At 35.0% G+C, this 23910-nt stretch overlaps 1 protein-coding gene across 1 annotated transcript in view; it reads right to left on the bottom strand.

The window, feature by feature from the left end:
- Positions 1-1692: 1692 nt before the first annotated feature.
- The window catches only part of LOC136025813 (protein MON2 homolog), a 169113-nt gene continuing 146895 nt past the window's right edge, over positions 1693-23910 (bottom strand). Inside the window, exons 32-36 of the mRNA XM_065701804.1 lie at positions 23671-23896; positions 16187-16346; positions 12881-13033; positions 4789-4922; positions 1693-2475 (exon numbers count right to left, since the gene is read on the bottom strand). Coding sequence (XP_065557876.1) covers positions 4818-4922; positions 12881-13033; positions 16187-16346; positions 23671-23896 — 644 coding nt within the window. The 3' untranslated portion in view covers positions 1693-2475; positions 4789-4817. The remainder of the gene's footprint in view (positions 2476-4788; positions 4923-12880; positions 13034-16186; positions 16347-23670; positions 23897-23910) is intronic.

Below are 23910 nucleotides of genomic sequence, written 5' to 3'. Positions count from 1 at the left end.
GCCGTAAAAAAAACAATGGAAAACCTAATAGAGGCCACAATCTTGACAGGGCCTTATGAGGGTGAGGCTGTTCTTATTCCTCGCATTCCCATGATTCCAACGGATCTGCTTTTTCAATTTAAAAGATTGCATTTCCTAATTCGATTAGCATTTGCAACCACCATCAACAAAGCTCAAGGGCAATCACTAGAAAAATGCGGTATAGATCTTAATACAGATTGCTTTACCAATGTACAATTGTATGTTGCATCTTTGAGGGTCGGTAAACCTGACAATCTATTTATACGCACAGACTATGGGACAGCGAAGACTGTTGTATATTCACAAATTTTTCGTAGTTAATTTGTATTGTATCTATCTATCTATATATCTATATAAAAACGAGTTGTGTGTATGCATGTTTGTTTGTTTGTAAAAAGAGCGTTTGCACATGACGTCATTATTAGTACATACGGGTTTGTATATGGACAGACAATGGGAAAGCCAAGAATGTTGTATATTCGCAATTTTTACGTAGTTTGAAACACATATATAAATCTATCTATATTCACAGGTGGGACACAGGGACACAACTACAATGGCGCTTAACTAATATGGCGCGTAACGACTTACGCGCGCGTGGGGGCTTGGAGGGCGCGAAGCGCCCCACCAACTAGGTGTTGGGGTGGCGCGAAGCGCCACTCCAACAGTTAGTTTTTATATATATAGATAAGTTGTCTGTGTTTCGAGTAACGTCATGTCATCATGTCATGTCGTCATCAAGTTAGTTGTCGTCATGTTTTTTATGACGATGACGTCACTAAAGGTATTTAAGACATTCGTTCACGGAAAAAAATTCATTCATTGTAAATGACTGAAGAACCTACAATGGCAACTGCCGAGGAAGCTGCTCAAAGAGTCTATGCCAAAAAACTTGCGGCTGATAGAGAAAGTAAGAAAAGAAAGCGTGTCGAGGAATCATAAGAACAGCAAGAAGACAGGATTGCGGCTGATAGAGAAAGTAAGACACAAATGATCCTCCACTTAAACAGAGTTTGGAAATAATTACCTTTGAAAACCCTTGATTTTTGCATGATTACCTATATACTTTGGGACCCTGTGCTCTATTATGGCTTCTGAAACTTGTGAGGTAAAAAAAGATCAAGAAAATGGGATTGGTTTTTACAATCCCCACAGGCGGTATTGATTTCTGTTTCCTGGCCCCTCAGCCAGGAAGTGAAATTTGGGGCTAGTCATACTGTGCTTTCGCACACATTTCCTGTCTAACTTTCCTAGATTTCTCCAGGTACTCATTCAGAGCTGGGTCGACTCGTGCTGATAGGGAGCAAAAAATAGTTTTCCAATTCAATAGTATTTTTGGTCGGCTTCAGTCTCATTCGTTACCGAAGAAGCCCACTGGAGCTTTCAATTTCTTTCCAGAAGAGCAAGAAAGATTATTTTCAACAGACAAGAAAATAAATTTCTTATTTAAGGCACCTACTCTAATTGTATTTGTAGCAATAAGCAATGTGGATACAGACATTATGGATAATCCAACATTAGATTATCACTAAATATTAATAAAGTGTTTACAAATTGATGGCATTGATAAAAGCATCATTTATTCAAAATTAATTAAGGATTGATAACGAATTTCCTTTTCAGGAGAAACAAATGGCCCAATGATAGACCCCATGTGATTGAAACATTCAAAAATATACGTGGAAAAAGTCAGATCTTTTCAAGCAAGACTGTATTACAGATACTAGTCCTTAGAATGTCTCCATAGGAAAACAACTATAAAATATTCTTCTCTGTATAGCTAAAACATAATTGAAAATCCATGCTCTAACCTGGCCAAACAACATTACTGAAAAACTAAAGAGATGTGAGCAATATCCTTCTGGAATACATTTTCATCTCCCTGAGGCTCGTGATAAGACCGCAAACGATGCAATAGCGGATCTCATTTCAGTGGTACAAAAACTACTGCCTTTCCACCGATCCAAGTCATATTGTTCCTTCAAAATACCCCTTTCTCCCTACATTCTCTCTCAGGCACAAGTTGTTTATAACTTACTTAATTATTCTTATTTCTCTCTGACTCAGTTTATGATAAAATTTTTTCTATCATCTGACCTAGAACGCCAATGTGGCCTTGTTAGAATATGTTGTTTATCAGTAAAGCATGATCTTCTCTATTTTACTTGAAAAAAATTGTTTCAAAATAATACAAAATACTAAAGATTGAACATCTAAATAGCATTAATACAATATCTAAAAAATGCAATAATGAAAAAAATATAATTTCTAATTCTATTATATTAGCTAGGATTCTGAATAATATTTACCAAGTTTCTTACAGAGACACATCCAAAGTCGATCAAAAGGCTGGAGCTTTACCATATCCTTTAGACTAAGGAAAACTTTTTCTTCTGTTGCCAGAGTCTTTTTGAAAGATTCTCTATTCTGATAAAAATAGTCAGAAACGTTCCACTGCAAAAGGATCAGAAATTAAAAATAGTGATTGCCATGTAGCATTGAACAAAAAAAATCCATCTTCCCTAACGCTAAATGAAAAAAAAGAAAAGATTTAATAAAAAAGCGTGGTTTTGTTTTTATATATATACCGGAATAGGTTTTTCCTTTACATATCGATTTTCATGGTATAATAGGCAAAAAAGACCAAAGTTCTAAGCTGTAAAATTGACGATGTTCACTTGTATAATGAAAATCGATAAAACCCCACAACTATCAAATAGTTGGACTATTTTAACTTTTTATTACAATAGTTTCCTACATCTTAATTTTATTGCGTTAATTTTTTAGATTTTCCGGCCACTCCCCTTACTACTAATGTCCATTTATTCAACTGAGTTTTTCTCCATTTAAAAGATCGCTTTAGTATTTATTTTTAGCAATAAAAGCCAGCTAAATGAAGATTAACAGCAAACGAAAAAAGAATAAATGCTTTTTCTCATTTTCTAAATTTCTTATTTTCCTTTACGTTGAAATAGAAAATATTTTACAGTTCAATAAAAAGAGCAGCTAAACATTAGATAAGATTTAAATAGATACAACGAGGTGTATTTTAAAATAATGGATAAGCGTTATTTCTATTTATCTCATAAGTATATATATTTTTCAAGGAACATGTCCATTACTTATATATGTCAAGAAACTCTAAAATCTAACGAATGCAATAGTTTAACAAGTGATCTTAAGATTATCGGAGACTCCCATATATTTAGAAAAGCATTATGGAACTTCTTTTTGTAGAATATAAAATCCGACTTATTTATTTATTATGGGGATTATGAGGATATGAAGTTCCAGAGAAAAAGTAAAGTAATGATGTTACTTTTTTGTTAGTTCTTTTTTTGTTTAGTGTGATGGTATTAGGTATGTTGGTGTCCAAGTGTTCTTTCTTTTTATTTTTAAGGATTTTCCTTTCTCTACCGCCACCTTGGACAAACTTTGCATTTTAGGGGAGGGGGTAGCAACAATTTCTCTTTATTATGTGTTTTATGAATAAATCCTTCGCTTTCTCTAAACTAAGCTTAAAGTAAGAGAAGCGTCAATAATGCCAGTGGTGAAACATGGGTCTGAAACATGAGGAACTTAGAATGGTTGAGGAAGATATCTTCGATGATTTCCAAAGATATCATCTAAGGATAGTTCAGGTACTCGTTGAAAATCACTTGGTATCAAGCAAAATTTTGAACCAGTACCACCAAAGCAATGAGCCCCCTGTAAAGTTTATATGATCATCCTTTCTACAAAACTATCTAATGATAGTTTTAGGTGCTCGTCTATACTCGTTTGGTACCAAAGTTAGTGCGTCCACCCTTTCTATAAAATTATCTAATAAGTGCTCGTTTGATGTCACACTATACTTAGTGCGCAAAATAAGGTTCAACCCGCTCTTTAAGGCTCCAATGAAAAAAACTCAGGATGGCTAGGCCTCGTTTTTTAGATGAAGGATTACAGATTTCCAAACATTGTACTTTATTCCCATCCATCTGTGGCAAAAAGAAAAGCAGCTCATCCCCAAATGAATAGAAAGAGCCTATAAAAAAGGATTTAAACAGGAGTTGAAGCCCATGGAAAAGGATAAATAGCCAAATTTCGAACAGGTTAGGGTGGAGGAAGATCATGCGCAGCTGTGTTTGGCGTTTCCTCGAGGTCTTATCAGTAGTAGCAAATAGTAACCGGATCAAATGTCCGTATTTTATTCTAATTACATAAACCGACCAGCTTCTCTATATGTTCGATAGATTTAATTTAACATCACTGAAGAAAACCTTTCTAAATTCTGGTGAAACATGAAATATACAAGCAATTTGAGTAAACATAAAATGCATAATCAGGCATGGCTCATCTGTTTCGTAAGATAAATTGACATACTCTATGCACGGCTTATTTCAGATATTGCAAATTCCTCCTCCGGCTTCCTAGATGGCACCAAAACAAAAAAATAATTGCTCGATTTGGTTTAATAGATGTGTCTTCTCGGATTCGGTCTTCCAGTGATGATTTAAGTAAAAAGACTATCAACTTTTTTCACGTTTATGACCCTCTGCAGCGTTTCTTTTATATTAATACTGATTAATTAGTCCATGTTGTCTTTTGTTAGTTTAATTTCTTTTTTCTTCGCTGTTTAACGTTTTTGTTGTTGTGTATTTATAATACTCCGTAATTTTTTGTTTTTATACTCTTACGGATAATAAAGTTCATTCATTCATTCATTCATAAGATGGAATACATATTGACTATGATAAATTTAAGACTTTGGTAAATATTACTCACAATCATTCCAATAGAGGTCAAAGAAACGTTTAGTTCCAGTGTTTGGGACAAAAGCGTCCAACTGCTTCTACAATATGTGGCAGGCATCGAATCGGAATGATGGGAAGAAAATCTGCGACGATAAGCTGCATACACTGAAAGGCGGCCCAAACAAGAGATTCAGTAGAACAGTTATAATATAATAGTATATATAGTAATAATGTAATTATAAAATAGTAGCCAAGAGATGAAATAACAAAACAGAAAAAAAAATCAAAGGTTGGTTGTGGCTAGACAATAGCTTAGCTTAAAACAGGGCTCAATGATCTTAACAAAGAAATTACCGCCAAGATTTAAACTCTCAGTGGACAGTGAAGTCCTTCAGAATATCGGATATAGGGCATCGACACGTGAAAATACGCCATTTCATAGATAAACAAACTCCGATTTGCTTTTTAATCGAACGAAGGTCACTGCGACCTATTCCATCTTCTATCACCAGATAATACTCATACATTAGATAGTGAAGAATTTCGCCACTAATCCAGGTATTCTACAGGGACACAGTCTTATGTGATAAATGACACTTATCGTTTGTTTTTTTGCATCTTATGTTGACTAATATAGAATTGTGTTTGTTATTTCCCATCATCATATTTTCTCTAGCACTAGCTATTTTTGCAAATTATTCTTTTTTTCCGTGTCTAAGACAAATAATACAAATACAATAGAAATATTTTACTGAACAAAAGACATATATAACATACCTAAAAAGCTCAGGTTAATTAAAGCCTCCTAACAATTCAATTCTTTTTCGCTTCAACAATTAAAATCCATAAGAAAAAGACTACTACGTAAAACCATGGGCGATAAGTTTCCAAACTTGCGAAATCAAAGCAATGTGTTTTTGAAAATTCGCCAATTGACTTGTTATTATTTAACAGAAAAAAATAAAAAAAATTCTGAAAAACACTGGATATAAAAATGGGCCTGTCTATACTTTTGAATTTAGCATAAAAACTTTACATTAGTTTGAACATCATGACAGTTCAATTGTTTTTTACTTCTTTTTTTGTCCGAATCAACAACTAAACTTCACCCAAAAAAATTACTACAAAAACCATAGGCAATAAGAAGTGCCAAAACGGAGAAATCAAAAGAATAGGTTTCAGAGAAGCACATATTGATTCATTATTATTTAAAAGAAGAAAAAAAACTTTAATATTCCACTAAACAGTGGACATAAAAATAAATCTGACTACACTTTGAAGTTTAGCATAAAAATTTCAGCTTAGTTAAAACATTCCAATAATTCAATTATTTTTTCTTCTTGTTTTTGCCCGGAACCAAAAATTACATTAAAAAAAGATACCAAAGCAAAACCATAGGTGATAGAAATTTCAAAACTTAGGATATCAAAACAAAATGTTTTTGAAACATAGTCAATTACTTTATTTTTATTTTAAAAGAAGAAAGCAAAACCTTTTTTACCAATAGTATTCATGGACGTAAGTATTATATTTTGTAGATATAAATTAATCTACTCTGTCTATAAAAGTCTGATCTAATTATTGAAGTCACTTTATATTACTAATTAATCATTTAGATAAAGTTTTATATGGAACAAAAAGATAAGTGGAAAAAATGCCGCTTGACTTAGAAGTATCGAGCAAAAGCAGAAAGACTAAACAAGAGAATCTTTAAAAGACATTTACTGGCTATGTCCCTAAAAGTAGAACAATCAAAATAATTTCCAACTAAGTTCCATAATTTCAGTGCTTTTCCCCTATTAACTGCCACTTTGTTTCAATCCGTTTCAGTTCCGCTTTCTTTCTTTCTTTCTTTTCTTTCTTTTTTTTCTTTCTTTCTTTCAACATACAATCCCTGATTAAAGGGAGGGGGGCACGCCACTCCTTCCCATACGAAAATGATTTGACTCAAGATGAGGGACTGTAATTCTCAATTTTCTTGGTGATACTCTACTAATCTGAAGCAAAAAAATGAATAGATTATAAGTAGTACAGAAAATGATTTTTAAATTTGGATAACAATTGAAAATTATGCATGATAATCTAATTAACAGAAACATGCTGCACATTATTAAGTAATTATTTCATGTTTTAGTGTTTGTTTTTATTTTTTCCTATATGCTAGGACGATATGTGGAAACACCAGGGGGGGATGCATTGTTGAAAAACAGCCATGATATTTGTAAAGAGTATAAAATAATTCTGCGAGAAGAGGCTGCCAAAGTAGGACTGCATATAAACTGGAACAAAACTAGAATTATAGCCATAGACCCGTCTTCTCCTGCTGTTAACTCTCCAGTTAGCCTGAACAGCACCACTAGCATCGAGGTTGTTAAAGACTTCACCAACCTGGGCTCCGTAATTTTTTCAAATGGCTCACTTCTCCCCGAGCTGCAGGCAAGATTATCTAAAGCGTCTTCTGTCATGGGTAGATTGAATCGTCACCTCTGGCGAAAACCAAATATCAGTCGCACAACGAAACTCCGGATCTTCAACGCTCTAGTCGGCTCTGTGATATTTTACGGAGCTGAGACATGGCAAGCATCAGCTGCAACCCTCAAGAAAATAGACGCATTTCATGCAAGGAGCCTGAGGAGGATTGAGGGCCTACGATAGTCCGACTTCGTCAGCAATGAAAAGCTTCTGCAGCATACAAAGCAGTCTTGGTTTTCGACTCAAGCAGCCGAGCGAACTTTACGATGGTTCGGGCATCTGCTTCGAATGCCACCACATCTACCCGCAAAGATGATCTATTACTTCAACCCTATCAAAGTTGGTTAGAAGCGACCTCGCGGCCGACCGAAGAAACGTTGGTCCGACAGCCTGTCCGAGTTCTTGGCGATGGCTAGCATCAGATAGGGCGAAGAGCGAATCCTCGTCATGGACCGAAGCGGGTGGAGGAGGCAGACGTCACTCTACGTCGAGCAGTGCCCGGTAGGAGACTTAAGTCAAGTAAGTCAAAGTAAGAGCAAAATTTCTGATTCCGAAGCAGAGATTGAGTGTTCCCTGCAGGACAAAGATCAAGTTTCGCTTAGCACTGATGGGCTACCTGTGGTATGGAGGAAACACATAATGAATCTCAAAACCCATTACTTCTCTTTTGGACTAAAAAAAGGACGAAATAAGGCGAGTAGGAATAAAAGTGAAGAACACTTCTAAAACTGAAAGTCAGAAATGATGACCTGAGCATTTCACGTCGAATAGAGCATATTGAATGGAAAAATAGCAACTGTCATTGGCTTAGCCCTCGTCGGTTGACACCTACTCAGAATATCGAACACACAAGTTGTTTTGTGCATGAAAACTCATATGCTGAAGACATTGCGGATAAGTGATAGGGTGATTCTATTTAGTTATGAGCCCTTAGAAATCTCTCAATGTTGTTCCAGTGTCCCGATACTTACTTACTTGTACTTGCAGCAGGAAAGCCGTTTCCGCCTCAGCCGGCATCCAAACAAAGCTTTTGAGTTCATTGGCCGGTGATGTACTAATTCTTTGGTAAACTTTAGCCAGTGCTTGTCCAATTTGTGACCGAATGTTTGTAAACTTCCAGTAGACTCCAGATCTTGAACAACAAGCGACTACCAATTTCTTAATTACCCTACTTTTCTTCTAGGCTATGTTGATAAGGGTTCAACAAGAAGTGTCTGCTCAATGATGCGTTCGTTGGGGTGAAACAAAACGTGTTCAAGTAAGCAGAGACGATGCATTTTGATGGCGCTTGAGATTCCGTCGATGTTGGAAAAATGTCTAATATTATTCAATAGATATCTATGTGGATGAGGTGCAATAAGATTGCTATAAATTATAAAAAGTCAAATTTTGTGGTTTTGTATGCTCTCGTAATTGCAATACATGGATATCTTCAGCTAAAGCTGGGAGCCTTCCAATGTGGAGCACTTCAAGCGTTCCATGTCTTGGTATTATTGTTGATGAATCACTCTCATTTAAAGATCATATTGTCAAAGTTTCAAATATATTAGCCAAAAATTTTGGCATGATTCGTAAACTCAAACATTGTTTTCTTAAGGAAAAAATCCGTATGTTATATTTTAATTTAATTCCCCCATATTTTGTATTTTAGTTCAATATGGCTGGGAAGTTTCACCTCAATCCTTCATCCAGTCCGAGTCTTGCAAATTATTAGAATATTTGCTAATTTAATCCCATCTGAAACGTGTCAAGAGGCTTATGTTAGGTTGAAAATACTCCCTGCGGCTGCTCTCCGTGGCTTTTATTCTGGTATTTTTATGTATAATTTCGTCAGAGGTAAGCCGGATTCTTTTCTAAGTGTGTTGACGCTAGTTAATGAAGTTCATTCCCATAGCACAACGTCAATGAATCAAATTTATGTTAATAATTTAATTACATCTAGGTCAGGGTTTTCTCTTATTTTTTAGAGGGGCTAAGCTATGGAATTCGTTAAATGAGAATCTCAAAAATAGTAATTTTAGCAATTTAAAAGGCTGGTGAACAATGAAGTGGTTTCTAAACATGATTTTAATCATTAATGTAATAGGATACATAGTTGATAGATTAAATTGGTATTAAAATAATAAAGGTAATGATTTATTTTTATTGAGGTGTGTTAAGGAAGGAGTTGAGTGTAGAGTGTAGAATGTAGAGTAGCCAAAACTTTGAAAGCGGAATTTTGATACTAATACATATATCAAAAGATTTGCCTTAACATGCTGATTCTAAGAATATACGTTTCATTAAGTTTAGTCTTACCCGTCAAAAGCTACGAGCCTGAGATAAATTTATCTTCTTTTTAAAATAAGAGGGGAAAGACACCCTTGAAGTCATGGAAATTTAATGAAAATCACACCATCAGATTCAGTGTACCAAAGAACTCTACTGTAGGGGTTTTTAGGTCATATCTGCAAAAATGTGGAATTTTGTAATTTCTGCCAGAAGAAAGATCACAGATGCGCGTTCATTTGTTTCTTTGTTTGTTTTTTTTTTTTTCAGGGATGATCGTATCAAACCAGTGGACCCAAAATGTCGAGAAAGGGCCCATTCTAACGGAAATGAAAAGAAATAGTTCCCTTTCCAAGTGACCAAAACAATTGGAGGGCAACTAGGCCCCCTCTCCCGCCAATTTTTTCCACAACTCGTTCGGTATAAATTTTGGGATAGCCTTATTCTTCAGCACAGTTGAAAACCCCAATAATTATGTCTTTAAAGATAAAATGACACCTACAGCCCCCGGGAAAGGTTTTTAAGCTATAAAATTTACCCATTGCTTTATTTGTTATTGGGAAGCATTCATACATTTTTCGGGTGGGGAGGAGAGGACAAATTTTCTGCCGGTAGGATTTTGCTCGGGGAGAATCTTCAATAGAGAGGAAACTTTCCAGGGTGTGTACTTTTCATGAGAAGTTTTACGCTATGTGAATTTGCCAGAATTCCTATACGAAATTTCTTTATATGTCTTGCTTTCTCTTTACCGATTAAATTTTAGGGGCAAATTTAGTTCAAAACGCACAGTGACTATCTGTCAACTTTTTAGCACTAATTAGAGCCGATTTAAATGGCTAAAATTTTAAATATATTGAGGCAGTATCCACCCTTAGGGCTCCCTCTAGACCTGGTCCCCTAGTAGGGTCTATTTATTTACTGCAACAACTTTAACCTCAACTAAGTAAGTCAATCAGCTTCACTCATTACCCCTTCAAATAAAGATCCTTCAATGTTCTTTGAATTCTTACTTATGACTTGTTCCCATTCCATTAGGGGATGTCCTACTTAGGATCTGGCCCCGCATCTATGGTTAAGCATCACAACTTTAGCAATCTATTGGCGTTAAAACGTGACCCAACCATCAAAACGTTTTTTCCATTGTAGTTAGAAAAAGTGGGGTCAAGCCACATTTTGTACAACTTACTGTTTAATATATAGTCAAACAAATATCTCAAACAGTCCATAGAAAATTCCTCTGGAAACATTTTACATATCTTCCTCGACCTTTCGAAACAGCTAAGTTTCAGACACCTAATGCATTATTGTCATTACCGTGGTCCCCGTTATTCTAAACTTAGTTTACTGATTTATCTTCTCCTTATTCCTTCATATCAAAATGAATGAACTTTAAGAGGTTTTGCAGGATTTTCAGGATAAAAGATTATGTATGAAAATCTATGTAAAGAAGACTAGCTCAGTAAGATTAGTGATGGGTGAAGGTGGAAAGTAGATGTTTTCCAGAGAAATTGCCTACGGATTGTTATGGTTGCTCGACTGACTGACCGTGTCTCAAGCAATAAGCTGTATGAAAAATGTGTTCAATCCCACTTCGGGATTGATGGATGACAGATTGCCAAAAATTTACCCATCGCAAAACAATTTGACAATTACAGTAAATTGTCCTTATCATAATTTTCGTTCTTTTTTTAATAGCATATATTTCCCCCAAAAGGGGAAAGATGCAATAGAATCGTTAAACATCATAGCCCATAAGCCTTTTAGGTGCATGTATGGCTGAAATAAACAGTCTGTTCTATAATAAATAGCAGAACTATACAAGAAGAGTTACAAAGGACTTACAATAACAACATCGATTAGAGTAGGCTATTTAAATATTTCCCTAATTCATCCAAATTTTTAATAGGAATAAATCAAGCTTAAACAACAAAGGTTCAAACTGAAGACCCGAAAGAAATCCCCAAGGATATATGGCATAATTAATCATATTATATTTTTGCTCAAATCGTCAATAATTTTTATTTTACCAAGGTTTTCTTTTACAAATATTTGCATTTACGGGCTTGAATTAATAAAAATAAGAAAATTTTATTTCAGAAAAGATTAGAAAAAGCAGATAAACCACCATGGATACATGGCATAATTATTCCCTTTAGATTTTTGCATAAATCAGCAATAACTCTTATTTCACCAAGGGTTTATTTTTAAACCAATAATTGCAGTTATGGGTTTGAATTAACAAAAAAAAAAAAAAAAAAAAAAAAAAAAAATCAGAAAAAGCTTAGATCGTCCATTGGCAATTTCATAGTTTTGGGCTGCCTTGGTACTATGTACCACGGGAAATGAGGAGACACGTAATTAAGAAAATCAGGACCAACCACAAAGAAATATTGCCAAGACCAAGACGCAAATTATTATTCAATAGCCATACCACAAACAGAGAACAAACAAGAAAATTTTTCTTGAATTTCGGCGGGAATTAAAGCTATTTTTCCTTAATATTTATGGTTTTGATAGTTGAGTGGACCTCAAGTGGAGCCAAGATGTTGGTTTTGATTTTGGCGATACTGGCTAAGTGGTTTTAGTTTCTTTTTGTTTTGTCTCTTTTGAAGTGTAAATCCGTTTCGATTGAAATGCAGGCTAATTGATTTTTTCTTCTTCTTCTTTCTTTCTTTTTTCTTTTCCTTTTCTTTTCTTTTTATTTTTTCTTCTTTTTCGTATTGTTACGTAACAATACGATAACGCCTTCTTTTTTGTATTGTTATATGTATGTGTATTGGGGTTGTAAGCCCAAACAAGCTTTGCTTCGGGCCATTTGCTTGTTTTGTTGTGTTATTTATATTAATAAACCCATCTTTCTCTCTCATAAATAATACGGAAACAAAATGTAAAATCAGAAAATAAAATCAGCACACTCTTTTGAGAGGAACGGAGAAAAACATTTCGCCCCCTTTCCCAAAGCACCAAATAATAAAAATCGGAAACCAATTGACTCTGATTGTAAAAACACTCGGGATAAAAACTGGACTCAGGTACCTGTTGTATAGCCAAACGTTATTGGCTACAGGTTATGGATACTTGCCAGTAACATAAAATAAGATGCGAGTGCAGATGTTCCATCTACCATGAAAACTTAATTTTAAATTGACTATTTAGTAACATTTCGAAACGTGACCTAATGAAAAAAATTATTGTTCTCTTTCTTTAATCAAAGAATGGGCTTCTCCTTACCTTGTCAACAGCATTTCAGTTAGCTAAGAACTAGTTTAAAAAATATTTATAATTGAATTATCAAATAAGACTCAGGAAATCTATGAGAATTACTTTGTCAGTTAAATATTGGGAAAGACTGGCATACGAGTAAAATGCAATTACTACTTTACCTGGCTTGACTTTTGCGTCTGTAGTGGCCTGGCATCCAAATCCTCATAAGTCGGTACTTTACAAGTGAAAGAGACAAAATATATTAGCTCGTTAAATATGGCAGGTAGTAAATTTCTCTGTAGATTGTCACTTGTTCCTTGAGTAACAGCATCCTTAAAAAATGAATTAAGTCCTTCAAAATTTAAAACAAAAAAAAATAAAATTTCGTAAATAATATTGAAAAAAATCAAATTTCAGAGACCAAAACTATCTAATGTTAGAACCGATTGAAGTCGTTTTAAAAATAAGACAATTCTCTAGATTGGAGACGAACAGAAGCCATATTCATCAAGATCACTATAAGAAAAAAAAATTAAGCCTGAACAATATTATAGCACTCAAATGTCTTTAGGACAAATTCTGTATGCTTCAGGGAAACAAGAAATAACGTGAAAACCCGTTCGGAAGAGGAGCCGGACGTGAATCCCCCTATATCTATATGACAGATGATGTGACAAAAGGATTTCGTGACATTCGCTATTCCCTTAGAATTAAACAAAGATAATTACGAGTAAAGGAAATTAGAGCTTGGATCCCCCCCCAGTGGTCTCACCTGTATTATGCTTAATTGACAATGAACAAAAAGTAAAGCTAAAGTGGTGTAAAGGCCAGTAAGTGAGATACATGTATGAGAAATAGATTGAAATAGTCGCTTAGTATTTTTTTTTATTGGATTTATAGTTTATGATAAGTATTTATGATTTATTTATTAGATTTATGACTGTAGTTGGCTTATGATCTAGCTCATGTATCCATGTTAAATTGCCCTTGCCTTCATATGAAGATAAAAAATTAAGCCTGAACAATATTATAGCACTCAACTGTCTTTATCTTTGTGCATAATAAGGAAATTTCCGAAAATAAAGCTTAACTTCACAAAAAAAAGACAATTGACTTCGTTTGTTAAGTTATCTAGCTGAAAGCCAATGTGACCGGTAGCATCCATACTAAAATATAATTGAGAAAATCTTCTATAAGAAATACAGGGCGTTCGCTGAATTCGAGGTTAAACAGAGATTTACTCCCCCCCCCCTCCGCAAAAAAACGCATAGGTTTAAGAAAAATTCCCAAGATATTAGATAGCAATTATATACATATTCAATATACTTTTTAAGGGTGATGTCTAATATATGTACTTTTCCCCAGGCTTCGACTCTGGAAAGAAATTACAAGATATTCGGAAAAACCCCTATGTGTGGCAGTCTTACTCAAAAAGTAGACACAAAAACAAAAAAAAAGTGAAAATAAATATTTTCATCTCGTGATTTGTAAAAATTAATAACAAAAAGCAACGTTTCAGCTCCATTTTCAACTATTGCTTTCTTACGGATCAATCGATTTGACATTAAAATAACTCAAACCCGGAAATAATACTTGGCTCACTGTTTCCCATTGTTAAAATTCCTAGAGGTAAAACCAACAAGAGCGATATTAGCAAAATTCATACAGAGTGGTCTTCTTTTTTTTCGTTTTTTCATCAATATACAAAAAAAAGAATGAAACTTAACCATCGATTAGCGTATCATTGGGAGAACACTAATTGGCCTTAAAGGTGAAATTAATAGCATGGTATTGACTTTCAGGGAGCTCAAACCCACTTCTGGTACCGGGGGTAAATACAAAATGCTGAATGAATTTCCTCTATAAAACATTCCATATTTGGAACCAATAGGGTGCAAGAAGTTAGATTTGCTAAAAAAAAAAAAAAAAAAAAAAAAAAAAAAAAAAAAAAAAAAAAAAAAAAAAAAAAAAAAAAAAAAAAAAAAAAAAAATATATCTTTTGACAGTTCACGTATAAACCTTACAATTATCAAACAGTTCGTGGTAACGGACTGTAGTAAGAAGCGACCCGGCTCAATAGTAACTGAAACTCTGAAAAATGGAATCGTAATAAATTCGCATTTTTACGCTGATTCTAAATATATAAGTGTCATCAAGTTTAGTTTTACCCATCAAAAGTTACGAGCCTGAGAAAATCTGCCTCATTTCAGTCAATAGGGGGAAACATCCTCTAAAAGTCAAAGATTCTTAACGAAAATCACACCATCAGATTCAGCGTATCAGAGAATCCTACTGTAGAAGTTTCAAGCTCCTATCTACAAAAATGTGGAATTTTTATTTTTTGCCAGAAGGCAGACCACAGATGCGTGTTTATTTGTTTATTTGTTTGTTGTTTTTTTTTTTTTTCCATGGGTGACCGTATCGACCCAGTGGTCCGAGAATGTCGCGAGAGGGCTCATTCTAACGGAAACTAAATGTTCTAATGCCATTTTTAAGTGGCCAAAAAAATTGGAGGGCACTTAGGCCCCCTCCTACGCTCATTTTTTCCCAAAGTCACTGGATCAAAATTTAGTGATAGCCATTTTGTTTAGCATAATCGAAAAACCAAATAATTATGTCTTTCAGGGCGACTCATTCCCACACAATCCCCGGGGGAGGAGCTGCAAATTACAAACTTCGACCATTATTTACCTATAGTAATGTTTATTGGGACGCGTACAGACACGTTTTCTGGGAGACTTTTTCACGTTAAAGGGGGGGGGGAGGGGGGAGGGTGTTACGCGGGAAGATTTTTCCATGGAGGAATTTATCATGAAGGGAGAAAATTTCCATGAAGAGGCAGCAGGATTTTCTTGCATTATAAAAAAAAAGAATGAGAATATAAATATAAAAAAAAAACCGTTTTCAGGTGCAAGTAAGGAGCAGCATTAGAACCTAAAATGAACATAAATTATTACGTATTAATGGGTTTGTCTCCTCCACAATACCTCACTCTTTACACTTAAGTATTTTTTAGTAATTTCAACTATTTTTTCTATGTCCTTTTTGATTCAGAGGTCATTCTTATCTTTATTTGTTTTTGGCTATTCTTCATCCATCCAGGTATAATTTTGATTACTCTTGAGCTAATTTCCCCAGCAATATGGAAGTCCTTACCAAAACTAAAAACAACAGTTTTATAACTACTTCAATTCATTGAGAAATTCAGGGCGGCAAATATTCCAAGCAAAGATTGTGCATCGAAAAGATTTAAAGATTTTATATTTAAAACCAGGTATTATTTTTTTTTTTTTTTTTTTTCAACCAAAGAGGTTGGGAAAATATAAGATTCGTACCCCTTACTTTTCGACACTTTTTCCCTTCACTAAAGCCTGTTTATTGCCTTTTCTGTAAGGGTTGCACCTATGCCCTTACGATTAGCACACATATGATACGAATTTTTCTTAAAATGCAATAAAAGCTTTAAAAAGATAAAAAAAAAGTACCTGTATGCAGTCTATGCAGCAGAGTATTCCTTCTTGTAGAGGGGTCAGAACGTTTTCAGTAATGGGGGGCAATACAAATGGTGACGCATCACAATGCACGGGAACAGATATGATGTTGTTTAAAACTCCAAACAGACTATCTAAAATTTCAGTTGTGAACCTAAAAAAGAAAAAAAACAGAGTAGGTTGGATCTTTACAGTACAATTTTATAAATTATAATTTTAAGGATTTGCAGAGTGAAGGTAAGATGAGATCCACCTTAGATCATGCGGACAATCTCAGGGAATATGATAATCAATTACTTCAGAATACACAAGGGCGTATGACCTTGCTCATGAAAAGGTTCAAACACTTTATTTTTACTAGGTATAATGCCATTTCTTGAGATAAACACAAATCTTAAACCATTAAACAGTTCTCTATGATACTTCAGTGCCCCACTAGCAGCGGAGTAAAAACAAAAAAGGACACATCAGTGCTTCTTACGAAAAAAAAGCAATTTCCCTTGGTGTTCAAACCAGAGGAATGAAAGTATAGACAACTCTCTGACATTCCAGTGCCCTACTAGCAGCGGATTGAAAAAAAAGAGGACGCATCAGGGCTTTCCATGCAAAAAAAAGCGACTTTCGACCCGATCTGATTTCAAAACAATTAATTTTGGGTTACTATGGGTCGTATAGGCTTACAAAAGCATGAGGGATCCTATTACCCACAATATAATCAGCCAGAAAAAAATTCTATGTCATTTATAAACAGTGTCATGGGCTAAAGAAATATACGCGGTTTGGTAAGTTTTCCTACCATCTCAGGACCTCAAAGGGCAAAAAAGAAGAAACTAAAGATTGGCACATAAGCTGATTACGAAGATGAGATGTCATTTGAGAGTCAAGATAGCATAAAATTGGTTTCAAGCGATTCTTATGGTGCATATCCGGCCAAAGGAAAGTCGCAGTCGCAGTAGTAGTAATAGTGGCTTCAAAAGTTGTAAGTTAACACTCTTGGCTCTTCCTATTTCCCAGTTAACACCCTATTTCCCAATAATAAATCTTATTAGTAAATTAAATAAAAAAAACACGTCTTTTCCACTGACAGTTAGGAACAACACTAAAACTTAAAAAGAACCACAAACTATCAAGAATATGAGTGGCGCTGCACCCACCTAAATACCTCGCTCTTCACGCTAAAGTTTTTTATTACATAAAAAAACTTCATCTTATTCGAATTAAATAGCCTTTGTGTTTCTGAAATCGTTCTTAAGGGATTAGGACAAATAGTCATACTTTAGCACGAAGAGCTAGCTGTTGAGAAGGGAGCAAATCTCTCAAATCCGTAATAATTTCTGTTCTTTTTAAGTTTTAATGTTGCTCCTTATATTCTGTTGAAAAACCTTTTTTTATGTAATTTCTGAAAGTTTTTTGTAAGCAATGCCAGGAAATCAGGCTCCATGAAAAATTTCCTCCCCAGAACAATCCCGCCATGCAAAGTTCCTCTCACGTAAAATACCCCCCTCCTCAGGAGAATTCCTCCCGGACAATTTTATTCTCGCTGAAAATTCCCCTCCAGAAAATTTCTTGCAGAATATTCCGCCAGAAAAATATTTCTTAGCACATTTTCATTTGATAAAGACTTGAATTTTTTACTCTTTCAAATCAAGCTGGAAACTCCCTACTCCGTAGAAATTTGTCCTGAAAATCCTCACGCTCGAAGCGAAAAGTTGGTCCCTCAGAAAGTTCTCTCATGGAAAATTCCTCCCGTGGAAAATTTCCCCGTGAATAATTTTTCTTGTAGACCCCCTTCCACAGAAAGATCTCCAAGAAATTTTCAACTCAGATGAAAATTTCCCCCGGACAATTACCCTTAACTTCTCCACATGTAAAATTAAGTCGGTAAAAAGAAAGTAAGACAAATAAAAAGGAATTTCGTCCAGGAATTCTGACAAATTCCTCCAATATAAAATTTCTACTGGAAAATTCAGCCCCAAGAAACTTCCCTCCCAGCAGAAAATTCTAGCCGTAAAAACCTCCCCAGAAAAAATTCACCCCCCCCCCCTCATGTACCAAAAAATGTCTGTATACTTCCCAGTAACAAATAGGGGATCATGTTATCCTCGAAAGCATATTTAACGGACATTTCAACTATGTTGAACAAAATGGCTATCTGAAAATTTTGATCATACTACTTTGGAGGGAAAAGAGCGCGGGAGGGAGGCCAGTTGCCGTCCGATTTTTCGGTCACTTAAAACAGCGCTGGAACTTTTAATTTCGACTCGAATGACCACTCTCCTGTCTCCCCCACTCATCAAGTGTCATCTTACGGAAATAGGGTCCAAGAGCTTCAGTTAAAAAATAAGCGAACTGGGTTCGCCCGAAGGAAGTTTTTGACCACAGTATCTCGGAACTTTTTTCCAAATACTTCTGCCATTCCGCCAGCCGGATTTCCCAGAGTAGTCAGACTCAATCATTTTCAGAACCCATGTAATTTCTGCAACTGTTGTTTCATCCCTCACAACACAAGCACCTAGGTGCATGGGTAGTTTTGCCGGTTCGCCGCTTATTTTCAGAAGTTCTTGCAGTAAAGCGTAGGACCCCTTATGGCAGATTAGCGACGATGATTAGCTATATAAGAACAGAAAGAACAGATCTCACAGAACAGCTCCACATCACTCTTTCATTTGGTGTTCCATCGCACCTTTCTCTTTCAACCAAGTCTCCCCGAATTGGCACATTCCCATGATAATTCATACTAGAACGTCAAATACTAAACTTAAAAAAAAAACAAAAAAACAAGAAGTTAGTAGGATAATATATAGACTACTAGCTGACCCCTGCCAGGCATTGCTGAGGCGCTGCGCGTCCCAGCAACATGTGGAAGGAATATTCATAAACAGCGTAACTGAACGCCTGGGCAAATGTCCTGCCAAGTATACGCTGGGAATAAATTGTTGGAGCTCTTCCGGAGCTGTGAGATGGCTTGGCATTTCAGGTCCGTCAAAAGCCCCTTCCTCTCTCCCTATCTCCAAAAGGGAAAACAAACTTCCGTGGTCTCACAGTGGCGTTAGATTAGACTATTCACACGTTTGCCTAGCCAGAAACGTTTCTGGAAAATATACCGCAAGGGACATATGAAGAGCGGTGCAATACAGCATTTGCACCGTATTCTCATTTATGGACAATTCTTCTGGGTTTTGTTTATTTTTGTGTTTTTTTCGGGGGGGGGGGGGCTGAAAATCCTCTTCCTTGCTAAGTTAGCCATTATGGGCTGCCTCCCCATAGTAGTATAAAATTTGTATGCATGAATATATAATGCGTCAGAGATAATAGGTTTGATATTACTTGTGTAGAATTTAGACTCTTGTTGATAGAAGAGCATTGTCAAATAAGGAAAACCATATGGTAACCAATATGGGCCCAGATATGGTAAGAATATGGTAACCAATATGGGCCCACGTTAATTTCAATAAGTTGAATAATATAACTTAAATATACTTAAATAATATAAAAATTGGAACTAGGAATGTTACAAAGTTAAAATACAGCTTATAGTATTTTGACTTCAACAATTCATACACTTTGAACTGGACTTACTAGAAGTTTCAGAAACTCATATCCTTAGTGTAGTAAACATGAAAATAGGTGATGTAGTTTATTTACTCAGACAGGAAAAATTGTCTGCATAAGCAGGGAGTAGAGTTCATATCTAAGAAAAATGAAGAAGACATTAAAATATGAATTAAAGAGGTGTGAAATGGAGGATATGGATAAAAAATTGGGATTTCTGGCTTATTCAGGAATAGTAACCATTATCTAAATTAGTCTTAATAGTAAAATATTATTTGAAAAAAATTTTTAAAGGATTTCGGAAAATATCTTGAGAACTCCTTAAAAATGACATCGGATCAAAACAAAAAGGAATTGCCATCCGTAGCAATAATGTGCCCTCTTTTTTTTCTTTTCTTTTTTTCTCTACCGTAAGTGGGACACGGGAACATTATAGAGCTGTTTAAGTGCTCATTTTAAAGGAATTTTCTACGTCTACATACCATTGTAATTAACAAAACATAATAAATAAAATCATTTTTTTTTTTAACAAAACTGCATCTCCGGATCCAAGATGAACAGGGACGTCTTAATCGTAGGTTATAACCAATAAATCACGAAACGCTATAATTATGTGATGGTGTACGTTACAACTGAGGTTCATTCTTTACTATATCCACTTATGTGTGTGATCCTGGTTGCAGCGGTAGCTCCAACCTAAGTAAAATACGAACCTCGAACAATAGTAACTCAAAATTTTCTTCATAGAAGATCCAGATCGAGGTTGCAGCGGTAGTTGCCACCTAGTAAAGGTCTCTTCTGGATATAAAGGCAATATCAATTGCTTAGATTTGTGTTTCTAGTATAACTAACTACATGCCTAGTTATGAGATTGATAGTTATCAAGCTTCTATTGGCCTCAGTATAAATTAATGTTAATTAATTTTGAATTATTCATAAATCGTCTACTGTCTAAACAGAACTAGCAGACTATTGCAACATTACATATAGCTGTCTGAGGGCTCATTTTAAAGCTAATTTCTATATCTAATTGATTTTAATAAAATCATAAAGTGTCATGACACCAAAGGGTGTATTACGTTTTTTTAATTTGTTGATAAAAACACCAAAAAGGGGCCTTTTCCAAAATAAGGCTCCAAAAAAATATAATTTTTCAAAATCTAGCTTCGATCAAAATTAAGGGAGCGAGCACTCCCCCCCCCCCTCCTCAGCTGCCACCAATGGAGCTAGCACACCGACAACATTGCAAAAAGATACTTGAAGGCTATATTCAAACATTTTGATCATTTCATTGTGTTTTTTTATGATTTATATGGAAAAGAGCATTAAAAAGCTGCATGAAGCGATTATCAAAGTTTTAGGTCTAAGTTACCTTATTGTGGCAAGTTTTCTACCATACAATAAAGCCTTGCTTTGAAAAACCAAGAAGTACAAAGTATTACTTTGTATTGTATATTACTTTGTAGTATCGAATACAAGTTAAATGCGATAGCCTCAGAAGGTCAAAATTTTAGTTTGGAACGAGGAACGATCGTTCCACATCGTGGAACGATGTGGTATGGATGACACTGAGACTTACAAAGATTTACCAAATTATGTAATTTCTAAATTTTAGTAATCCAGCTGCTACTAGAGAACGTATGGATCGTCTTCTGCAAGGAAAACAGACTGAAATTCAGAGCAATATTTAACAGGCTGCCAATGATCTTAACTTTGTTGTAATTTTTTGTCATAGATGGTCCAGGCAGTCTGGCAAAACCTTTGTGTATTAAACCTTGTATCACATTCTTTGGGGTCAAAATCGCAAAGTAAAATGTGTAGCGTTTACTGGAATCGAATCAAATCTATTGCCTTATGGACAAACACAAGGCATTTGGATGAAGTTCCACTTTCATCAAATTCAATTTCCAGCATAAACCTGGTTCAAGCATAGAATCAGCTCAAGCGGATATTTTCTAATGGATAAGGAACAAATGTTACCAAAGTATGGTTTTACAGAATATGGATAAGTTGTTACGCTCCACTGCAAATCCAAACTTGGCATTTGGACAGGATATTCCTGGAGGTGATTTCCGTCAGTATTTAGATGTTCCACTCCAGAGCAACCATAGTGAAACACTTGAATTGTACATAACGAAGGCATCTCTGGAAGTACTAAAAAAATCCTTAAAAAAATGCGCGCCGATCCTGAGTAAAAAATATTCACAAAGTAAAACCTAGACCTGTAAAATGGATATCTTCCCTAAAATGACTTCAACGAATTACCTGAAGATGTGATTTCCATCGGTAATTTAATTGAAGAAGCACTGGGATATTGCCTTGCAAATCCTGGGACACAAATGACGACCGGGACACAGGGAGTATAAATGACGACCAGGACATAAGTTAAAAAAAAACTAAAAAAAGGTAAAAACTACAAAAAAACTAAAAAGAAAAAAACAACTAAAAACTAATAAAAAAAGCTAAACAACTAAAAAAACTAAAAAAGAGAAAAAATAAAAAGGAAAAAAATAAAAAATAAAAGAGAAAAACAAAACTAAAAAAACGAATGTATATACAGACCGGGACACTGGGATAAAAATGACGACCGGGACAAAACTACAACGGGGACGCCGGGGGGCACAGGGGGATATAAATGACGACCGGAACACCGGGACACAAGGCATATAAATGACGCCCGGGACACTCAAAGAGAAATCATAGACTGGGACACCGGGACACAGGGAATATAAATGACGACCGGGACACAGGGACACGACTACAAAGGGACTACAAAGGGGACGCCGGGGGGCACAGGGGGATATATAAATGACGACGGTGACACAGGGAATGGTCGATTAGCAATCACCATCAACAAAGCTCAAGGGCAATCATTAGAATCATGAGGTATAAATCTGAATACGGATTGTTTTCACATGGACCATTCTATGTTGCATGTTCAAGAGTCGGTAAACCTGACAATCTATTTATATGCACATACAATGGGACAGCAAAGAATGTTGTATATTCGCAAGTTTTGCGTAGTTAAGAGGTTCGAGAATTGTTGTTGCAGCGCCATTTATTTTGAATTGTGTTTCTAATTGAGCGGATTTTTTTTTTAAAATTAGCCACATGGTAAAGATGAATTCTATAATTGTTTAGTTCATTCAGGTTTTTTGCAATGTGTTAATATTTGTGATTTGGTAAAATTTATTAGATTTAGTTTACCTATTGTAGCAAAAAAGAGGGATATATTAACAGGATAAGCTTGTTTTGGTGTTACTTGGTTGTTTTAAATTTGCTGTTTTTTTTTTCTTTCTTAGGCATGTATTTTGGGGGTGATACCTGACACGGGGATGCCATGGATATTCTTTGGTAGCCACAACACTTGGCGGGGTAGAGAATTTAAAGTGGCACAACCCCATATAGGCCAGTGTATTCTCCTGATGAGCCCTTGTGTTGGGTTGGTTGCCTCTGAATTATTTGTCTTTGTTATTTTTTCTATTTTTTGGTAAATGACGACTTATACTTATTGACATGACTGCCTGTCCATGGATTATTCTTTATGGTTGATTGTTTATGGCTATGCTGTTTGACCTATGTGATTGTGTGGATGAGTAGGGTTAAGGCCTCATTCAAGTGCTGGTCTATATTAATCACTAATTTAGGAAAACAGTCTTCCTTTTCTCCTTCTGTCTCTCTCTCTCTTTTTTTCCTTTTTTTTTCTGTTTGTGCTGTTGCATTTGTGATTTCTCTTTTCATGATATATATATATATATATATATATATATATATATATATATATATATATATATATATATATATATATATATATATATATATATATATATATATATATATATATATTTGTCCCTTTATTTAGCATACAAAACAGAACAAAACCCTATCTGTAAATTTACATATTTATTTTTCGACGGCTGACTTACCTGTGTTTGATATGTTGAAATAGAGCAGGGTAAACCAGGACCAATGATGTTAAAAATTGCTGATAATATAAAAATCTTAAACTCAGACCTGTACTACCAAGATAATTTAAAATGAAGTGAAGATTTTTACAGAAAAGACAATCTTTTGGAGAATAATACTCACAAAATTCCAGAAACTTATCAGAGCTTTTATAAAATGATTTATTTTTCAAACATATATTTATCACTGCTTAGTTGGAA

This window comes from Artemia franciscana, chromosome 4 (assembly GCF_032884065.1).
Source record: "Artemia franciscana chromosome 4, ASM3288406v1, whole genome shotgun sequence".
NCBI lineage: Eukaryota > Metazoa > Arthropoda > Branchiopoda > Anostraca > Artemiidae > Artemia > Artemia franciscana.
Note: the sequence above shows the minus strand (reverse complement) of the source record. Positions and strands in the feature narration are given on the sequence as shown.